The 21,552-nt window shown below is 39.0% G+C and overlaps 1 protein-coding gene across 1 annotated transcript in view; it reads left to right on the forward strand.

Moving 5' to 3' along the window:
• The first annotated feature begins 229 nt into the window (after window positions 1-229).
• Window positions 230-21,552, forward strand: part of VKORC1L1 (vitamin K epoxide reductase complex subunit 1 like 1) — a 55,565-nt gene continuing 34,242 nt past the window's right edge. The window contains exon 1 of the mRNA XM_043914874.1: window positions 230-551. Within this exon, the coding sequence (XP_043770809.1) occupies window positions 358-551 (194 nt within the window). The 5' untranslated portion in view covers window positions 230-357. The remainder of the gene's footprint in view (window positions 552-21,552) is intronic.

A 21,552-nucleotide genomic window follows, 5' to 3' on the forward strand; every position in this document is an offset into this window, starting at 1 on the left:
CCGCTGCGCGCGCCGCACCGCCTCTGGCTCCGCCCGCCGGCCGGCCTCTCGGGCGGTTGCGCGCTCCGCCCCCTCCCTCCGCGCCCGCGCGCGCCTTCCCAGCCCGGTCGGGCTCTCTCCTTTCGGGGCGGTTGGGCCGCGCGCCTGTGGGGGCGGGGCCCGGAGGAGGCGGTCGAGCCAATGGGGCGAGGCGGCGGCGGCGGCCGTGGCGGCGGCGGCGGAGGCGGTGGCGGTAGCGGCAGCGGCTGGGTCGGGCCCCGACGGGCGGCGGCGGCTGAGGTGGAGGCGGAGGGAGGCGGCGGCGGCGGCGGCGGTGAAGGAGGCGGCGGCGGCGGCGGCGGCGGCGGAGGGGGGAAGATGGCGGCGCCCGTCCTGCTGAGAGTGTCGGTGCCGCGTTGGGAGCGGGTGGCCCGGTATGCAGTGTGCGCCGCCGGGATCCTGCTCTCCATCTACGCCTACCACGTGGAGCGAGAGAAGGAGCGGGACCCAGAGCACCGGGCCCTCTGCGACCTGGGGCCCTGGGTGAAGTGCTCCGCCGCCCTTGCCTCCAGGTAGCCCGGCTGGGGGGAGCGGGCCGGGAGCGGCCGAGCGGGGCGAGGGCGGAGGCTGGGGGTGGGGAGCGCGCGGCGGGAGCTCGGGCCTGGGGGGGCGGCGGGGACCGGGCCGCGAAGGGACCGACGGCGCCGGGAGCCGGGCAGGGGGCCGCGGCCGGGGCCGGGGGGGAGCGGCGGCCCGGGGTGGGGGGCGGCCGGAGTGCAGGCCGCCGGGGCTGAGGTGGCGGTGCCGCGAGACCGACGAGGAGGGAGGGATGAGGTGGCAGAGTGCAGCCGGGGAGGCCGGAGCGTACCGGGAGCAGTTGGGGAGGCTGGGAAGGGGCGAGTGGGGTTCATGGAGGGTGGGTCCCGGCCGGCATGACAGATTTCCTGGTTCTCGCCCCGGGAGGCGGGTCGGGGGTGCGGGACCCTGCCCGAGGGAGCCGTGAGGTCAGTGTCCACCCCTCGTCCGGGGTCGCCGCTGCTGCCCTAGGCTGTGCGGCCGGCGTGGGCTCGGAGGTTGCATTTCCCAATGTCTTCCCGGTGCTAGGACAGGTGTTTCCGTGGTCAGGCCTCTTTGTACTCTGGAGCGCTGATGGGAATTTTGCAGACTTCTTGAGACAGTGACATTTGCGGGCAAACACGAATTTGACCCTACTCTGGAAGAAGATACCGGCACTCAACATATCTGATTTCTTGGATTCCCCCTCGTATATTTCAGGGTGCCTGGTGACCTGAGTTTGGGTCTAGTTTCAGCTTAATTTCAGTAAAATATGTCTTGTGTAATGACGTTGTTTGGGGAATAAGGGTGACTTTTAAACGTTGACGGTTATTATAATGAAATACCCACCGAAGATTAAAAATACATAGATTGCTAAACTGGAGGGATTGGTTTGTTTTACTGATAATCTTAGGTTTTTAAGCATGTTGTAGTTGATTTATCTGTTACAGTTTATTTTATACGTTAGATTTTCCTAGGCAAATTACTTTGAAAAAAAAAGAGGAATTTACATCTTTAAAGGGGCGGCTCTTTTTTTTTCCTTTTTTTGAGGAGGGTTCCTTTTTAAAAAGTAGCAAAAGTAAAAGGTTATACAGGTTGCACTGTTAATAGAGACATACTATGCCTAATATTTTCAGTTTGTTAGCGGTAGTCACGTTTGAGCAGTTTCTTCCTCTCCTGTTGATCTGTAACTTACTAGGCAGACAGTATGTATATAGCTCACTAGTTATTTTGACCTACATATTGGTGATTATATGAACAACCTAGCTTTGGAGTTTGTCTTGTTACTATTTACAAGCTCCAGGCTGAGGATCTTTTCCACTTAATGTTCTTAGTGAGCCAGGTACTCTTTCTCATCTGTAACTTTTTAGTGGGAAAATAGTTATTATTGCCACATTAGATACAATGTGTTTAAAATGTAGATACCAGTTAACAGTTAAAATACAACAAAGTGACAAAAAGTTTACATTTGTTGTTGGGTATTTTGAACCAAGTTAATAGATGTAACAGACTCTCAGATACCCTTTTGAGGACCACTGAGTGTATTTTATGTAAACATTTGTATATTATTTTCACTATCCATTGGAAAGGACTTTTATACTTAGAGTACCTTGCACCCAAAGTTAGCTGAATAAGTATATAATGAAAAGACTGTGCAGCAGTATATATCAGGTGTTTGAAAAGAGAATAAAATAAGTTTTGATATTAGATTAACATGGAATTTAAGCAGAATTATTACCAGTTTTAGCTTTTGGATACATTATAGTGTGTAATAAATTTTACTAGATCTTTTAAGTTTTGGGCATGGAAAGAGTGATTTATGTTATCCAGACTGCATGTTTAAGTTCTTAAAATTGGCTCTCCTTTTAAGAAGAGTGGTTTGAGTCATGTAGTAAGTACAGATTTTAAATATTTTCAGTTATGTGTCCTGCGAGATACAGGTTTTTGTGCTCTGATTTCATTTTAATAAGGCACCATAAAATAATATAAATAGCATCAAGTGAGATTAAAAGTTTATGTGTAAGACTGAAAAATCTGGATCTCTTTATGATTTTAAATGTGAATTTAATATGTTGTGACTGAAACTAATATTTGTGTAGCTGTGTACATAGACTATTTTAAATTCGCTCACCAAAAGAGGTAAGAAATAAGACATGCTAATAAGAGAAATAAGTAGCTTATTTGCCATGTATACAGTAAAATTCAAGAAATTTATCTAGTTTGACCAACTTGTTTGTAAACTACCTGCAAAGCCATATGTGTGTGTGTATATATATATATATATATATATATATATATATATATACACACTATATCTATCTATATACATGGAGATAGATAAATTTGGAAATTTGCTTGAGTCTGATTTATAGACCAATTTTCTTTTGGAAGTAGTAGACTAGACCTAACTGAAAGTTTTTATTTTGTCAGAGTGAAAAAGGCTTTAAATAAAAGCAAATTATTGGAGGCCTCAAGTAGTAGCTCTTATTATTTGACTTAAGTATTGATTGCCAGTTAGCAGTAGTAGTAAAGAATGTGACTATTTTAGGAACAGAAAGTTTGAGCCCAGGTTTGAGTGAGTAGAATTGAAGATAAAGAATGAGAAAAATCAACCAGTGAAACAAATCCTGAGGAAAGTTCTCTGCCCAAACCCTACATTAACTCATATAATTTTGGATTGCTGAAACTCACTTTACTCCCATTTCTCAATCCTTCAATGTCCCAATCCAAGTAAAATAGAGATTAATGAGAGAGTCTTGAGGTGTGTGTGTGTGTGTGTGTGTGACTGAAGTCCTCTGTTATTTTGGGAGGCATCATTATCTAAGGAAGTAGTTCCCCAATTTTTTGGATTTCAGAAGTATTCCCCCCCAAATTGGGAGGCTGCAAGAGACGTGCCAGGCTTCTTCCTAGTGGTAAAGAACCCACCTACTAATGCAGGAGGCAAAAGAGATGCACTGTCTACACTCACTGTCATTTTAAGTGAGGATATTTTAATTCAAATAATTAGAGCTGAATCTCAGCATGAAAGACCTTTAAATTGAATCAGTTAGCTTTATTGAAAAGTTTACTTTCTTTTTATTTTTCCTAATTTATATTTAAATTACTAAAAAAACATCATTGCAAGTCTGCACCAGCCTGCCAGCTAATCCTTGTCTAGAGTGCACTGAACTCAGATCCAAAGATTTTTGGTGGACTCCTAGCTGTTCACTTGTTAGACTATGACCTCAGGCTAGTTGTCATCTTCATGGAGCCATAGTCGCTTCTCCTTTTATATGGGGATATTAAAACCTACATTGCCATATGAATGGTAGGATTAAAAAGGATACACGGAATGAATAAATGGATGATACTTGGAATAAAGTATGCACTCAGTTACAGCTGTTATTGACTGGAGGTGGAATGATTATTTTTTTGCAGTGTCTCATCATAAATGCCTTTATGATATAAGTTTCTTGTTATATTTTAGATGTAAATTGTTCTAGTGTATTTTGTTGCTGGGGCTTCCCAGGTGGTTCAGTGGTAAAGAATCCTGCCAGTGCAGGAGACAGGAGATGCTGGTTTGATCCCTGGGTTGGGAGGATCCCTTGGAGAAGAAAATAGCAACCCAGTATTATTGCCTAGAAAATCTAATATGGACAGAGGAGCCTGTTAGACTGCAGTCCATGAGGTCATGAAGAGTTAGATACAACTTAGTAACTGAGCATGCACACATGCACTTTATTGCTCACTCCATGGCATAGTATAAAGACTTTAGTATGAAAACTTAAAGTCCAGAGATTTCCCTGGTAGTCTAGTGGTTAAGACTTCGCCTTCCAGTGCAGGGGGCATGGGTTCAATCCCTTGATCAGGGAGCAAAGTCCCACATGCCTTGGGGTCGAAAAACCAAAGCATAAAACAGAAGCAGTATTGTAACAAATTCAATTAATATTTTTTAAAATGGTCCATGTTAAAAAAAACACAAAACTTAATAAAATCCATTTAAACAGCTCCAAAGGTATGGCAAGAGACACAAAATAATGTGCAGAATATTCTTTAAAGGTGTTTCCTGTAAGTTGCATTAGACCCCTTCTTCTAAGAAGAACTTTTATGTAAGACAGAAATAATCTTGAAAGATTAATAAGCTTGACAGTTCATGTTCTCAAAAAGTTGCCTTACTTTGCAACATGTTGAACTAGTACCCCCTCATATCTTAAAGATAGTACCATCTATTTACTACCCTCCTCTTTGAGATACATTTTTGAAATTAGATTAGAACCTAGAAATCTTTGCTGTCCCTGGCTTGGTCCAGCTATACTCACAGGTAAATGACTTGCCCAGGGTAACAGAGTTAGTGGCAACTTGGGACTAGAAGACTAGCTTTCAGAGTACATGTTTAGACGGACCACCACCCGCCACCTCCATTTTTAAAATTAGGTTCTTATATAGATAATATGGGCTTCCCTGGTGGCCCAGATAGTAATCTGCCTGCAGTGCAGGAGACCCGGGTTTGATCTCTGCGTTGGGAAGATCCTCTGGAGAAGGGAATGGCTACTCACTCCAGTATTCTTGCCTGGAGGATTTCATGGACAGAGGAGCCTGGCAGGCTACAGTCGGTGGGATTGCAAAGAGTCAGACATGACAGAGCAACTAACACACACATAAATAATATATTCACTGCTTTAAATTTGAAAGATACTAAAGTATATACAGTGAATCACCCCTTTCATAATCCTTCTCCCAGGCTTGTACTTCTTCCTTTCCTTAATCAGACATTAAACTTTGTAGAGCCTTCTTATGTGTATACAAGCATAAATATGACATAGTAGTCTCCCAGTTTTTTAAACATAAAGCTGCCATATTCTGTGTTCTGATCTGTACTTTACTCTTTGCTAGCATTCTTTCCATCACCACTATACTTTTAAGTGCTTACATTCATGTTTGGTGGAATGTTGATAGTAACTGCTTCTGTGTAAGAGAAAATTTGTTCTGCTAGTTAGTTTTGATCAAGATGAATTTAATAAAGAAAACACAGATTCTTATGTGACCATTGTTTCTTGGGATGGAAATTTCAGAAGCAGTATGAACATCAGAGTGTAAGTGGAATAGATATCACAAAAGAGGTGAACCTGGATTGCCATGTGTTAGAGATAATTGTTAATACTTGGATAATGCTAGGCAGTGTTCTGAATGCTTTACATATGTTATTTAATTCTTAAAACTGTCTTGTGAGGCACTTTTTTCACCATTTTACAGATGAGAAGATTGAGGTGGTAAATGAAAGGTAATTGAAGGTAACCTTACGCAGAAGGTAAATGAAACTTGATTTAAAAATACAGTGGCAGAGATCACATTTTTACCCAGGCAATCTGGCTCTTTACCACTACTTTATTTTTAAATTTTTTGCTATGCAGCTTGTGGGATCTTAGTTTCCCAGCCAGGAATCAAACTGGTGCTCCCTGCAGTGGGAGCTCAGTCTTAACTGGACTGTCAGGGAAGTCCCTCTTTACCTCTACTTTAAATTCCATTTAATCTGATAGTGATACAGTGATACCAATATGAGCCAAATTTTAAAAAATATACACACATCTATGCTTTTTTTTTTTTTTCATCTGTGTGTCAAAAATGCCTAGTTTAGTGTTTTAGCTTTTACTTATTGAGAGTGATCTTTCTGGAAGAGCAAGGACATTACTATGAAGGCATGATGTTCAAGAAGTAAGTCCCTGGAGTGTTTGCTTTCTAAGCCTAAACTTGTAAAGATAACGGCTTTTGTCACACCTAGTTAGTGAACAGATTCCTAGTGGGGTGAGGATCAGGAAGACCTAACAGAATAGCTGAGAGAAGAAACATAAGGTGAATCTAAGTACCTGGAGGTATAGAGGGGAGGGGAAAAGAGTTAGTTTGAATTTGTACTAGGGTGGGGTATTCCTTTCAGAGAGAGGCGTTGATTCATAAGGACTTAGAGACTTGTGAGTTAGGCCTGGGGTGTGGTGTAGGTAAATCTCCAGAACCAAGAATTTGAGAGGGATTCATTTCCTGGCTGATTTGAAAGAATTCTAAATATGTGGAAAGGCAAAAATGGTGACCGTTCTGTGGGGGGGAAGCAAACAGTCATATTGTCACGTAACAGAAACTTACCTGGGTCAGGAAAGGACTGGAATCTAGAGGCTGGCCAGAAAAATGCACAGCCAGGCATTCTTGTAAGCCACGTGTTCTTGTAAACATAGATAAGACTTAGAAGCACTGTGCCATGGGTTTCTCTTCTGTACTGTGTTTGTACTAGATTGCACTAGATTTGTACCAGATTATTAATTTAAAGAATTCATTCCCCAGAATCCTAGTTTTATGGTAGTACAACAAGGATTTCATAAGCATTTGAGTCACATTTTTACCATTGTAAACTTTAAAACACTGTAAACGTTGTAAACCAGGGCTTCCCTCGTAGCTCAGCTGGAAAAGAATCCACCTGCACTGCAGGAATCCAGTTTGATGTCTGGGTTGGAGACATCTGCTGGAGAAGGGATAGGCTACCCACTCCAGTATTCTTGGATTTCTCTGGTGGCTCAGACAGTAAGAAGCCACCTATTTCTACCTGCAATGCGGGAGACCTGGGTTCGATCCCTATTTTGGGAAAATCCCCTGGAGAAAGGGAACGGTTTCCCACTCCAGTATTATGGCTTGGAGAATTCCATGAACAGAGTCTGGCAGACTGCAGTCCATGGGGTTGCAAAGAGTTGGGCACAACTGAGCGATTTCCACTTCACTTCAAACACTGATACACATTCAAATGTTATATCATGCTAAATTTTAACAAATGAGACTGCTGATTTGTACTGCCAGGTTATCTAGGTTAAAAAAAAAAGTCAGTCGTTAAAGGTTACATTCTATACAGTTGCGTTTATATCACATTATTGAGATAACAAAATGATAGAGATGAAGAATAGATTAGTTGTTGCCAGGAGTTAGGAATGGGGGAAGGTGTGGTTAAGGAGACAGCATGAGGGAGCTTTGTGGGGAGGGAACTGTTCTGTATCTTAGCTGTTGTTACTCAAAGCTACAAGTGTCAAATGTGATAAAATTGCATAGAACACACGCATGAATGTAAAAGTGCTGAAGATATTAATAAACTCTGTGGATTGTACCATGGTCAGTCTCCTGGTTGTGATCTTGCATAGAAGTATGTAAGATATTACCATTGAAGGAAGTTAGGTGAAGGGCCATTGGGTCCTTCCTGTATAGTTTTTTGCAAATTCCTGTGATTTATAACTATTTTTAAATGAAACATTAAAAAAAAAAAGAAGGAAAAGGCAATGTATTTAAGATATTTGAGGAAAAATAAACAAAATGAAAAAAACTAAAATTATCCATAATGCCAACAGCCAGGTAACAATTCTTATAATGACATTTCTTGCTTTCTTTGTGCATGTACTTGAATTTCTAAAAATTCTGTTGATTGGAAAAATTGTAGCTTTATATTGTTCTTTTAAAAATTCAGACCACTGCTTATTTGTTCATGTAAGATTATAGGAACAAATTTACTCCTATAAACACCTTTCATTGCATTGTGCAGTAAATGTGACTGTTTTGTGTATATAATGTCTTGATGTCAGATTAGTATATATTTTAAGTTTCATATTTGTTTTACCAAAATATTTGTGGTTACCACATATTCTCATTGATATTATTAGAGATTTAACTTAGAATTTTTCTACTTGGACTTCTGGACAGGTGTAATAAATCCTTAGATAGCAATAATGTGCTATTTTTAAAAGAATGACAAAGACTTATTTGTAACTGCTAACCTCTGTGAATCAGGTGTTTTTTTTTTTTTTATACTGGGCAATAAACAAAACAGATTTGTCCCAGTCTTCCAGAACTTAGAGTTTGTGTTCATCAGAAGAGTTTCACTGTAAATATTATAAATTTGAGCTTTTCAAATACACTAACAGAATAAAATGCTGCTTTAATTTGTTTCTCATATTGTAGGTCCATATACAATTTCACTTAGAAAAGCGTTCCTTTGCTTAAAAATTTTTTTTAAATCCCCTGGATTATGATCTATAAAGTTTCTTTTGTCATCAGCACCTGAAATTGTAGCATTTCAAGGATGCTGTTGTCACTGTTGTGATTATTGACCTTTTGAAAGCAGCATTGTATTTAGAAGTAAAATAATGGAATATCCATGACAAAATAGGAAGTAAGAGGAGTATATTCAACTCTTAGGAGTTTGCTTTATTTCCCCCTGTCCATTGTACTAGTAGTTACACCCGCAGACTAGAGCGGATGTATCTGGGTTGAAACCTTGGCTCCATGACTTGGTCTCTCTTGTCGCAGTTTCTCCATAAAATGAGGATAATAAAGTGTCTAACTCAGGGTTATTGTAAATATGAAGTGCACCAATGCACCAATAACCTGTAGACAGTCTTAGTTCAGTGTCTGGCAGAGAAGAAAGTGTCCATAAAACTTAGCTATTATTTTAAAATATGGTTGAGATCATACTGTGTATATTTTATATCTTTTTTCCTCATTTAACAAGTCACAACTCTTCTCATGTCATTAAAAATTCCACCTGTAAGGTAAATAGGAGAACATCAGGTGCCCTGTACCTCTGACAGTATTGGGCATTCTCATTTTTTTATACCTTTATCAATTTCATGTGTGAAAAATGTCATCTCATTGTTTTGACTTCCTTCCCCCCACCCAAGTATAAGCAAGGTTTCATGGTTTTCACATTGTTTTAACTGTTTGCATTTTTTTCTCCAGTCTTGCTTGTATAGATCTAAGAATTTCTATATTGATTTAGATAATGCTTTCTATATTTAAAGTACATAAATAAGTTATTATATTTGTTAATATTTTTGCCATTTTCTACTTCATTAATTTTTGCAGTACTAGGGGTTTTTTAAAGTATATAAAATTTATTTTTCTTTGTTTTTGTTAGGTTTTAAATTTAGAAGGGCTTTTCTCATTCTGACATCAGATGAATGTATATTTATAATTTCTTTTGGTTTTGAAAAAATTAATTTCTTAATCATCTAAAATATAGCTTATCAGGCTTTAGATGAGTCTGTAACCTAACTTTTGTGCAGACATATGGTTAATGGGCATTCATATTCCTTCTGGATGTTGCCTGTTCATGTCTTTGACCATTTTTTTCCCTTCAGTGTTGTCTTTTTCTTTTTTTTTTCTTATTGGTTAGCAGGAATTCTTCAGATATACAGTAGTTTACAGTAGTTAATCCTTTGTTATATGCATTACACATATTTTTCACCTAATTTCTTCTCACTTGTCTTTTAATTTCACTTATGGTGTTTTTATTCATATAGAAGTTTAAACTTTTTATGTGGTCCCATCTTTGACTTCTTTGTAGCTTTTGAGTTTTTTTTTTTCCTTTAATCTTGTTTAACAAAATCTCTACCATCCCAAGATTTTTTTTTTTTTAATTCTCATGTGTTTGAAATTTGTTTTTTCATCTCATATTTAACTTGTTCATTTTGTGTGGAATTTACTGTTTTGTCTGATGTAGGGGTAGAGATCTTTTTTCTCAACTGACAAGCTTTTCCTAATTTCACTTACTGACTTGTCCATGTTTGAAGTGCTGCAAGAATTTCCTTATATACGTAGGGCCTCTGGATGCTCTGTTCATTTCCCCTGGTGTGTTTGTGTATGTTTCTGCAGAATTCTATTACACAGTGCCCCTTTCCCCTGCAGCTTTATATACTACAGTTTGATACCAGATAGAGCAAATATGCTCATTTTCAATTTTTTCTGGGCTATTATGCATTTATTGTTTCAGGTGAATTTTATAATTTATTTTGATAAGCTCTAAAAAAAAATCCCATTGAAATTTTTATTAGAGTTGTACTGACTTTATAGGTGAATTTGGGAAGGAGACAGCCTTCACTAAAATCTTTTTATTAAGGAACAAACAAACATTTTGACTTTCTGCTTCTTCTGGAGTTGCTAAATCTCATGCAAATTTAACCTAGATGTCCATTGTGTTTTGTTTTGTATGTGATTGATGTGGTACTAGAAATTGAGAAATTTTATGATGGTATTCTGGTGTGATCCAGGAGTGTTAGAATTCTCTCCAGTCCACAGCCACTGTTTTCAAGTCTTTGGGGTTCCTAAGGGAGAGATTTATATTAAGTATTTGTACTGGCAATAAAAACCCCCAAACTTTGCCTCTTATTCTTGACTAGGACTTGGGCACCAAACCCCAAGACAGAAGACTCAAATGAGTTCCACTGCTTTATGTGGAGTTGATGCTTTTCTCAATTTAGTTTAGCTTCATTTGTTTGAAACTGACCCAGGCCATGAGTGGATGCCCTCCATCTCCCCTGTTTTCGAGCACAGCTAGATCTTTCCCTTGTGATGTGGGCAAAGCTGGTCTGACTCATTCGTATCAGTGCTCAGGGCCTTGTAACCAGAGAGAGCCCATTTGCCCCGGCTGACTGCTGATCTGGCCTTGGCCTCCTGCCTCTGGCCTTTTCTGCCCAAGTAGTAGGTTTAGCTCTGGCTCTCCCTTGGAGTAGCAAAAGTCCTCTCTTGAAGGCGTCTCATGCCACTTCAGTCACATGGAAGACACGTAAAAGTGAGCCTGCATCTGTGTGCTGACCTTTTCATGGCGATTCTGTCCAGTGGTGCAGACCTAACAGTTCTCTCCATTCTATCTTCTTCCGTCCTGAGAATCAGGGAGAAGAGTGAGAGGGGCCTTCGTTTCTCACTTCCAAAGACAACATGAAAACTTACAACCGTTTTCAGAAGCATTGGTTTTCTCTTGGTTGTTGCTTTTCCCAAATCAGCCAGAGAGAGATGGAGTAAAAACTGGCTCACTGAGTATTGTGCATAACCCGTATGCTTTCTAAACTATGCACCAGCCTGCAGTGAGTGACTGGATTACTCAGGAGACGTTCTCTTCCTTTGCTTAATGGTTCACCACACACTCTTGATAGTCCTCCCACCACTTGGTTCCTTCCCAGTGTTTTGGGTTTTTTTACTGGCTTCTCCTCCTGTACCTGCCTGTTAAATGTTGGCATACCCGGGATCAGCCCCATACCTTCTTGTCAGTCTTCTTTCCCTCAACAGTCATCTTCCTGTCCATGATTTCCCTGACAGGTGAATCCAAAATTTCTCTCCTCTGGACCTCTCCTTTGAGCTCGAGATCAACATATCTAATTGCCCACTGGACATCTCTGCCTGGATGTCTCAAAGGTACTATAAATTCACCATGTCCAAGCTTTATTTCATATCTTTCCCCTGAAAATGCTGTTTCCTTATCTCAGTGAAAGGCATGCCCACCCAAACTGGTGTGCAAGTCAGAAATCTGGCAGTTTCCCTTGGCTGTCTCTTTATTCCTCTCTTCCCCCAGCAAACCCCATCAGTAACTAAGTCCAGCTGACTTTTTTACATCTTTTTTTTTTTCCTGATTTGTAACCTTTTCACTTTTGTTCTGATACATACAGAAAAATCATTGGTCTGTGCATCTTTCTTTGATGTAGTGATTAAAAAGCATAAGCCTTGTAACCAACATTCAGGTCACTAAGTATTTGTCAGCATCGCAGAAAGCCCTCCCTAAAATTCCTCCCTATGAACTATACTTCTGCTCCTTCACTAGAGTGATCTCTGTCCTGACTTGTATATATATATGTGTGTGTAACATACACATATATATATACAAGTCAGGACAGAGATCTAATTTTATTTATTTGTTTTTAGCTGTGCTGTCTCTTCACTGCTGTACGGGCTTTTCTCTAGTTGCAGTGAGCAGGGTTACTCTTCACTGTGGTACGTGGGCTTCTCATTGTGGTGGCTTTTCTTGTTGCAGAGCACTGGCTTCAGTAGTTGCAGCTCATGGGCTCTAGAGCGCAGGCTCAGTAGTTGTGGGGCATGGGCTTTTAGTTGCTCTAAGGCATGTGGGCTCTTCCTAGACCAGGGATTGGACCCATGTCTCCTGCATTGGTAGGCGGGTTCTTTAGCGCTAAGCCATCAGGGAAGCCCTCTGCCCTGACTCTTACGATATCATAATCACTTTCTTACTTTTCTACCTAAGGGTGCACCCAAATTTGGTAGTTTAGTTTTGCCTGCTTTTTCAACCTTATACAAATGGAACCGTTTATTTTGTATACTTCACTCTGGCTCTTTTCACTCAACATTATTTTGTGAGATTCATCTGTGTGTGATGGAGCTGTAGTTGGTTCATCATTGTGGGATGTTCTGTTATACAAATATATCACAGTTGATTATTTTGCCCTTTTTTTCAATGAGTTGCACCAGTTTAGAGTTCTATCAGCAATGTATGATAATTCCTATTATTCTACCTCTTTGCCAAGCCTTGGAATTGTCAATCTGTTCAGTTAACTATTCTGGTTGATATATGATGGATTTTTGTGTGTACTCTGAGGTATATGTCATATCCAGTAAGTTGCAAAAATTTTAAATGTACACCTTGAAGAATATTTTGCATATGCATGTACCATATTCACATGAAAATGTAGAGCATTTCCATCACTCGAGAAAGTTCTCTCATACTCCTTTGCTTACAGAATCTGTATTCTGATAAAACTGCTTTGACTTCTACTGGTATAAATTTGTTTTGCCTGTTCTTGAACTTCATGTCAGTGGGCTCATAACAGTATGCACTCTTTTGTGTCAGACTTCTTTTGCCCATCATAATAATGTTTTTTGCAATTTATCCAATTTGTTGGTTTTATCAGTTATTCTTTTTTTATTGCTTAGTCCCATTTTATGATTATCATTTTTTTTTATTGATTGTTGTTTCTAAGTTCGGCTATTTTGAATTAAGCTGCTGTGAATATTCTCGTGCACATCTTTCTATATATACATACTCATTTCTCTTGAGTATGTATTGAGGAGTGGATTTTGGGTCATCAGGCAGGCATTTAATTTTATTAGAAACTACAGAATAGTTTCCCAAAGTGGTTGTACTATTTAACACTCCTCGTTGGTTTTAATTTGCATTCCCTTGATTACTACTGTGATTGAGCAGCCTTTCGTTTATTTATTGACCATCATCTTTTAGAAGGACTCATTAAAATCATTTGCCCAATTTCCTATCTGCTGTTTTGTCTTTTTCTTATTTGTGTGTGTGTGTGTGTGCGTGTGTGTATTTTCGGATACCTATATTGCAGATTTCATCTTCCACTTATGGCTTGCCTTACCTTTTCGTTTTCTTAAGGGTATTTTTGGATTAACAAATTCTCAATTTTAGTTTTTATTTTTAACATTTGGATCTTCCCAACCCAGGGATCGAACCCAGGTCTCCTGCATTGCAGGCGGATTCTTTACCAGCTGAGCCACAAGGGAAGCCAACAGTTTCTCAATTTTAATATAGTTAAGTACATTAATCTTTTCCTTTATAATTAAAACTTTTTTATCCAGGTGATGAAGATATATTTGCTATTATTTTCTGTTAGGTTTTGCTATTCACAGATTAATAGTCTATGTGGGATTTTTTTAATGGTGTAAGATAGGGATCAATTTAGTTCTTTTCTTATATGAATATCCAATTACTATTGGGTTGACCAAAGTGTTTGGGCTTTTCCCATTACTTTTACAGAAAAACCCAAACAAGCTTTTTGGCCAACCCAGTATTATTGTGGCACTGCTTTTTAAAATGTCTGCTCTCCCCTGCTCTGTAGAGTCACTTTGGTCGTGAGTCAGCTGGTTGTATAGACAAGGATTTGTCTGGGCCCTCCTATTCCATTTCTGTTTTGTCTGTCCTTATGCCAAAATGCCATTGCATTAGTAGTCTATTTCAGTAGTTCTCCTGGGACCATGTAGAGTCCCTGAGACCCTTTAAGGGGTCTCTGAGGTCAAAACTGTTTTCATAGTAATAATAAGATGTTATTTGCTTTATTCACTCACTGTCTCATGAGTATACAGTAGGTTTTCCAGAGAATGTGTGACGTGTGATATTGAAGTTGATTGAATAAAGGAGCAGATTTGAGAATCCAGCCATCTCCTACTAAGCTAGATGTTAAAGAGATTTATAAAAATGTAAAACCATGCCACTCTTCTCACTAAATGTTTTGTTTTGGAAAACAGTTGTTTTTCATAAATTTATTTCTGTTAGCATGTGATAAGTTTCTGTTATTTTAAAATGAATTTTCTGTTTAGTTTCAAAGGTAAAAAATAAACTCCCATAAACTAAAGCTCTTTAGAGTTTCAATAACTTGTAAGAGTATAAGACTAAAAAGTTTGAGAATTACTACTCTAGTTTGATAAATCTTGATATGCAATAGATAATTCTTGGTTATTTTGGGCTCCTTGCATTTGCATATACCTTTTAAAATCAGCTTGTAAGATTCCGCAATCATAAGTTTAGGTACAATTGAAATCTTCATAGCAATGAGTCTTCTAGTTCATGAATATTATCTCTCCTTGTGTTTTGATCTTCTTTTGTTTTTTTCTCAATAATGTTTTATAGACTTCTAGAGGTATTGCATATCTTATTAATGGAATTTTTGAATAGAAAATAATTTAACAATAGGCATAAAATAAAAATCGTCAACATTATGCCATAGCTGGGCAATGTTTTTTTTTAGTGCTATATAATTGTATCTTTTTAGAAAAAGTTTTGTTGGAGTATACTTGATTTATAGTGTTGTCTTAGTTTCATATTGAAGGTATCTTGAAGTTCATGAAATATAATCTGTAAACCCAGTGTAATAATAATATCTCAAACAAAATTTTCAAAACTTGATTCTAAAGTTCATATGAAAGGACAAAAGTGGAATTTTTCATAAAAATCATGGAAAAGCCGGTGTTCATGAAGAAGGGATTAATGCTATTAGAGTCTGTGTTACAGCTGAAGTAATTAAGAGCACCAGAGTGGACAAGTTACACTGGATAGAGTTGAGAGGACTGAAGTGGCCTCATTTATAGAAATGTCAAATGTGATAAAGATGAAAACAAATTTTCAATAAATAATATTGGGTAAACTCAGTAGCCATTTGGAAAAAAAAAAAAAGCTAGCTTTTGATCTCACTTTAAAAGAGAAAAACCTTGGAGAAGAAAATGGCAACCCACCATGGAGAAGGAAATGGCAACCCACTCCAGTTTCTTGCCTGGGAAATCCCATGGACAGAAGAGCCTGGTGGGCTGCTGTTCATGGGATCCCAAAAGAGTCAGACATGACTTAGCAACTAAACTACAACAACAAAACCACAAACAACTTGGTCTTTCTGCCTCTCAGAAAATAAACATTTTTTTAAATGAAAGAGAAAAACTTTTATTGAAATGCAGTTCACAGGAAAGTACACATATTTAAGGAATCAACTCAACAAACTTTTATGTATGTATACACAAAGTACTCACTGCCTTGATCAAGATGTAGACTATCTCCAACACTTAGAAATTCTTTCTTGTGTTCTTCCCAGTCAGTATGACCTCCCCTAGTGATAACCACTATTCTGACCTTTGCCCATAGATTAGTTTTGCCTGGTTTTGGTCTCCACATAAATTGAATCATATGGTAAGTCTTTTGGGTCTAGTTTCTTTTGCTTGACATTATGTATGAGATTTATTTATGTTGCACATAGCAACATAATGAAAGCATTTTTAATATGTATGATTGGTGAAAAGAGTTTGATTTAGCTAACATGTAGGGGAATAGCTACTTCCATTTTAGTAATAGTTCTTTGTTAGTGTTGTGTCGAATTATATTGTGTTAATATGTCACACTTTATTCTACTGTTGATAGAAATTTTGGTTGTTTATATTTTGGGGGGTAAAACTGCTGAGAACATTCTTATGCATGTTTGTGGGGAGAGCACAAGTGTTCATTTTCTGTTGGAATTGAGAGGAAATGCTGTGTCACAGGATATGTGTATGTTTAATTTTAGTATATATTGCCAAACAGTTTTCCAGAGTGATTCTACCAGCTTATACCCACCAGCAAAGTATGAGAGTTCCATTTGCCCCAAGTGTTGTGAAACACCAGAAACTACAAAGAAAAAAAGTTGATAAGTTTGCATAAAGATAAATAAAACCTATGCATGGCAATAACTAACATAAATAAAATTAGAACTCCAAAGACATACTGGGAAAAAAACTTGCCATGCATCATATTTAAGGAGCTTGTTGTTGTTCAGTCACTCAATTGTGCTGACTCTTGGTGATCCCATGGACTGTAGCACGCCAGGCTTCCCTGTCCTTCACCATCTCCTGGAGTTTGCTCAGACTTATGTCCTTTGAGTTGATGATGCCATCCAACCATCTCATCCTCTGCTGTCCCCTCCTCTTCCTGCCTTCCGTCTTTCCCAGCGTCATGGTTTTTTCCAGTGAGTCGGCTCTTCGCATCAGGTGGCCAAAGTATCAGAGCCTCAGCTTCAGCAGCAGTCCTTCCAATGAATATTCAGGACTGATTTCCTTTAGAATTGACTGGTTTGATCTCCTTGCAGTTCAAGGGACTCTCAAGAGTCTTCTCCAACACCACAGTTCAAAAGCATCATTTCTTTTGTGTTCAGCCTTCTTTATTGTCCAATTCTCACATCTATTCATGACTACTGGAAAAAACCATAACTTTGATTATATGGACCTTTGTTGGCCATGTAATGTCTCTGCTTTTTAATACGCTGTCTAGGTTGGTCATAGCTTTTCTTCCAAGGAGCAAGCGTCCTTTAATTTCATGGCCGCAGTCACCGTCTGCAGTGATTTTGGAGCCCAAGAATATAACATCTGTCACTGTTTCCATTGTTTCCCCATCTATTTGCCATGAAGTAACAGAACCAGATGCCATAGTCTTAGTTTTTTGGATGTTGAGATTTAAGAAGCTAATTTTCTTTAAAAAAAAAAAAAACCAGGAATCCATTTAAATCAATATAGAAAAAGCCAACAACTCAGTAGACAAGTAGACACAGGACATTCAGGGGCTTCCCAGGTGGTAAAGTATCTGCCTGCCAATGTAGAAGATGCAGAAGATGTGGGTTCTATCCCTCGATCAAGAGGGTCCCCTGGAGAAGCAAATGGCAACCCACTTCAATATTCTTGCCTGGAAAATCCCATGGACAGAGGGGCCTGGCAGACCATATAGTCCATGGAGTCACAGAGTCAGACACGACTTAGCAACTGAGCATGCATGCACAGTTCAAAGACGGTTGAAAGTAAAAACAATTTTTAAACAGGAAATAATTCTCAGTTTCAGAGATAATAAGAGAAAAGCAAACTGAAAGTATATTGAAAGCATTTTTAATAAATATGATTGGCAAAGAGAAAAAAGTTTAATTTGGCTAACATGTAGGGTAATAGCTACTTCCATATAGTACTGTAGGATTCTAAACTATGGAGAGAAGATGGTATCCATTAAAATTAAGAATGCACATATCTCAAGAGTAGTATGGATAAGTTGTGAGGTATTAAACAATGAAATATTGCAGAGAGCAAGAATGAATGATTTATAGGACTTCCCTGGCAGTTCAGTGGTTAAGATTCCATGCTTCCAATGCGGGTGGCATGGGTTCAATCCCTGGTCTGGGAATTAAGATCCCACATGCCATGTGGTCCAGCAGAAAGAAAAAAAAGGAATGAATGAATGATGATTCACACATCATATAAATGATTCTCACAAACATATTATTGAATGGAAGCTGCTGCTGCTAAGTCGCTTCAGTGGTGTCCAACTCTGTGCGACCCCATAGATGGCAGCCCACCAGGCTCCTCCATCCCTGGGATTCTCCAGGCAAGAACACTGGAGTGGGTTGCCATTTCCTTCTCCAGTGCATGAAAGTGAAAAGTGAAAGTGAAGTCTCTCAGTCGTGTCCGACTTTTAGCAATCCCATGGACTGCAGCCTACCAGGCTCCTCCGTCCATGGGATTTTCCAGGCCAAGAGTGTTGGAGTGGGGTGCCATTGCCTTCTCCGATTGAGTGGAAGAGCTAGACACAAAAGTTCAAAACCAGACACAATTAATCTATGGTGTTATAAATCAGGGCAGTGTTACCCTTGATGGAGCTCACTGAAAGGGACACAAGAAGGGTGTGAGGGCTTGTAATGTCCTATATCTTGATGTGGGTGCTGGTTACACAGTTGTGTTTACATTGGGAAAATTCATCAAGCCATAAATCTAGGATTTGTATATTTTTCTGAATGTATGCTATACTTTAATAATAATTTTTAAAAAGTGTATATACATAGGCATAAAGCACATGCCTTTGTTTTAGCAATCCCTTCTATGCTCGTAAGTACACACATACATAAACATACACATTTGTATTTATGGGGATGAAACAGTATGAACATAATCACTGCTGTGTTTATAACAGCAAAATTTTGGACAAAACCTATTTACCCATCGGTTGGGAGCTGGTAGAATAAGTAATGGTTATAGTCATACAATGAATTAGTAGTAGCTCTCAAAAGTTCTATATGCACTCCTTTAGAAATGTCTCTAAGGTACATTAAATGAAGAGACCAAGGTGCATGAACACTATATGTAGTTTGCTGTCATTTCCATGTGTGTATTTTTTAAGGCATGTACATACAGACTTATATAGACTATCTCTAGGATAGAAAATATGCATATATATGTATATGGACAGAAAAATATGTGTGTGTGTGTATACTTTTTTTTTTTACTCTTTGAGAAGTGGGTGAGTGGGGGACATAATGGGAAACACCCTCCTATTATTATTTTGTGACTTTTAAATTTAAAAAAATTTAAATTGTCGCAAAATTCACAAAGCGTAAATTTTACTATCTTAACCATTTTAAGTGTGCAGTTCAGTATTTACTGTTAAGTTTATATACATTGTTGTGCACCCAACCTCCAGAGCCTTTCGTACCCATTAAGTGACTCTAAAATTTCCTACCCATTTCCTCTTCACCTTGATCCCTAGCTGTTACCATTCTACTTTTGTTTTTTCTATGACTTTGACTACTCTGGATGCCTCATAAAAGTAGAGTCATAAAGTATTTGTCTTTCTGCAATTGGCTTATTTCACTTAGCATAACATCCTCAAAGTGCATTTAAACTATTTTGTGACCTTTGTGTTCTGTACCTTGTTCATTTATTACTTAGTTTTAAGAGGTCATTAAAGTAAAAAGTTAAAACTGTATTGTTCAGAGATGGCTAATCAGACAGTAAAAAGTTGATCCTGTGTATTACTCACCTAACCAACATTTAACACCAGTTTTGGCAGCAAAAGCACTTTATGCCAAAGTGCTATTTGAAGCTTTATCTCACCTCATGTTTCTCCTGTTTTCATCTGTAGGTGCCAACCAAACTACAGGCTCATGAAGTTCTGTCTCTTGACCATCAGCCTGCTCAGTAGTTTTTCCCCTGGCCTTACTGTCCAACTTGGGTCTTCTCAAAATCTACCTCTTCACCCCAGGCACAGTTTGGTTCTGTGCCAAGGGAATTGCTTTCTCTTGGCAGCTTTCTCCACTATTTCTGACCTATTTTAAAGGGGGTTTTCATTCTGCTAGGTATTCAGTACTGCTTGAGATCATTAGTCTGGAGCCTTCTGTAGTAATGTTTCATTGGAACCTTTGACTGGGGGAATTGATGTGGAGATAGAAGAACAAGTTGAAATGACTTTGAAGTTTATGGGAGGACCTTGTCCCGTTAAATAGATCAGAGGGGGACAGGCAGGTCCTAGGTGGAAGATATATGGTTTGGGGAAATATTGACTTGAGATGCTGGCCTATGAAACAGCAGGAGCTGACATAGAAATGGGGATTTAGAAAATAAACTTCTCATTGTAAATTTAGTGTTTGTGTATGTATATGTATAATGAAAATACAGAAAATATATAGAATAAAAAGTATTCATAAACAGTTATTAACATTGAATTAACTTCTGTTTTTTTTGTGTATGTGGTTACGTACATATAAATGTACATATATAAACTCAAATTTCAAGATGTAGTTGAGATTTTGCATTTTGTATTCTGCTTTCTTGTGTGTGTGTTCTATTCGTGAATGAAGAAGTCCAAGGCCAGTTACATATGGTGCTTCTCTTGTGTTAAGAGTCAGCAGCAGAAGAGGTCACGAATGAAACTGTGAGGCTTGTTGAAATTACACATGGTACTATCCTGCACAGATGGAGAAGGAAATGTGGCAAGCACAGGACTTTGGAAACTTGCCTGTATTTGAGGATTCAAGAATAAATCATAATCAGAGAAGCAGAATTAAGAGAGTGTAGTGTCAGATTGAGAGTGGAGCAAATTCCAGGAAAAAATAGATTTTTTTTTTTTTTTAAAGAGGGAGTGCTGGATGAAGACTAAGACAAAGGCTTTAGGAAATTGTAAAATCGATAGTTGATATACCATATTTTTACCATATTGATTCTGTCCAGCATTGTATGGAATAACAGGGACTGAATTTACCTTGCTACCTTAAGCAATTAGAAAACTAGGCAATATATGAAATAACAGACAAACACAGGAATGTGATCACTGAAGGAAGGGAAACAAATCTAAGGAGCCTCTGTGGTTGCCCCACTTTATTATCTGGAGGTAGTTTTTGGGCTGCACAGCAGGAGTGGGGAACCCAAATAGAGCCCGGTGATCTCACTGAGTTGAGAAGACAGAGAAGTTTGAAGGGGCCAAGGCAGCTATAATTTGTGGGGCAGACAAGAAGAGGAAGTGGCACAGAAAACGCCAGAGATATTCAGAGGTGTCCCCTTGAGTCTGGCTGAGTACTGATCTGCACATGCATGAGAGGAGATCGTCTGAGGCCAGAGAAAGAACCGTGCTGGAAAAGTGGTGAGCCGGAACTCAGCCAGGTTGGGAATGTCTGTGTCCTCACTTGCCAGAGTATGTACGGGCATTAAAAAGGTACTGCCTTGGTAATAGGGCTCAATTAGCCTTAAATTGAGGCTGCTCTGGACCCACTCCAGCAGAGCACAAAAGCAAGCCTTGGAGGATCCAACTGATTTCAAGAAACTTAACTGCACACCAGCATGAAGTCAAGCACTATTTAAAGGAGTATAGCAAAATCCAGCACCCAAAGCATAAAATTCACAATCGAATCAAAAGTTACCAGACAAGCAAAGAACCAGAAACTGGGGGCTTCTCTAGTT

The sequence above is a fragment of the Cervus elaphus genome, chromosome 10 (assembly GCF_910594005.1).
Source record: "Cervus elaphus chromosome 10, mCerEla1.1, whole genome shotgun sequence".
NCBI classification, from domain to species: domain Eukaryota; kingdom Metazoa; phylum Chordata; class Mammalia; order Artiodactyla; family Cervidae; genus Cervus; species Cervus elaphus.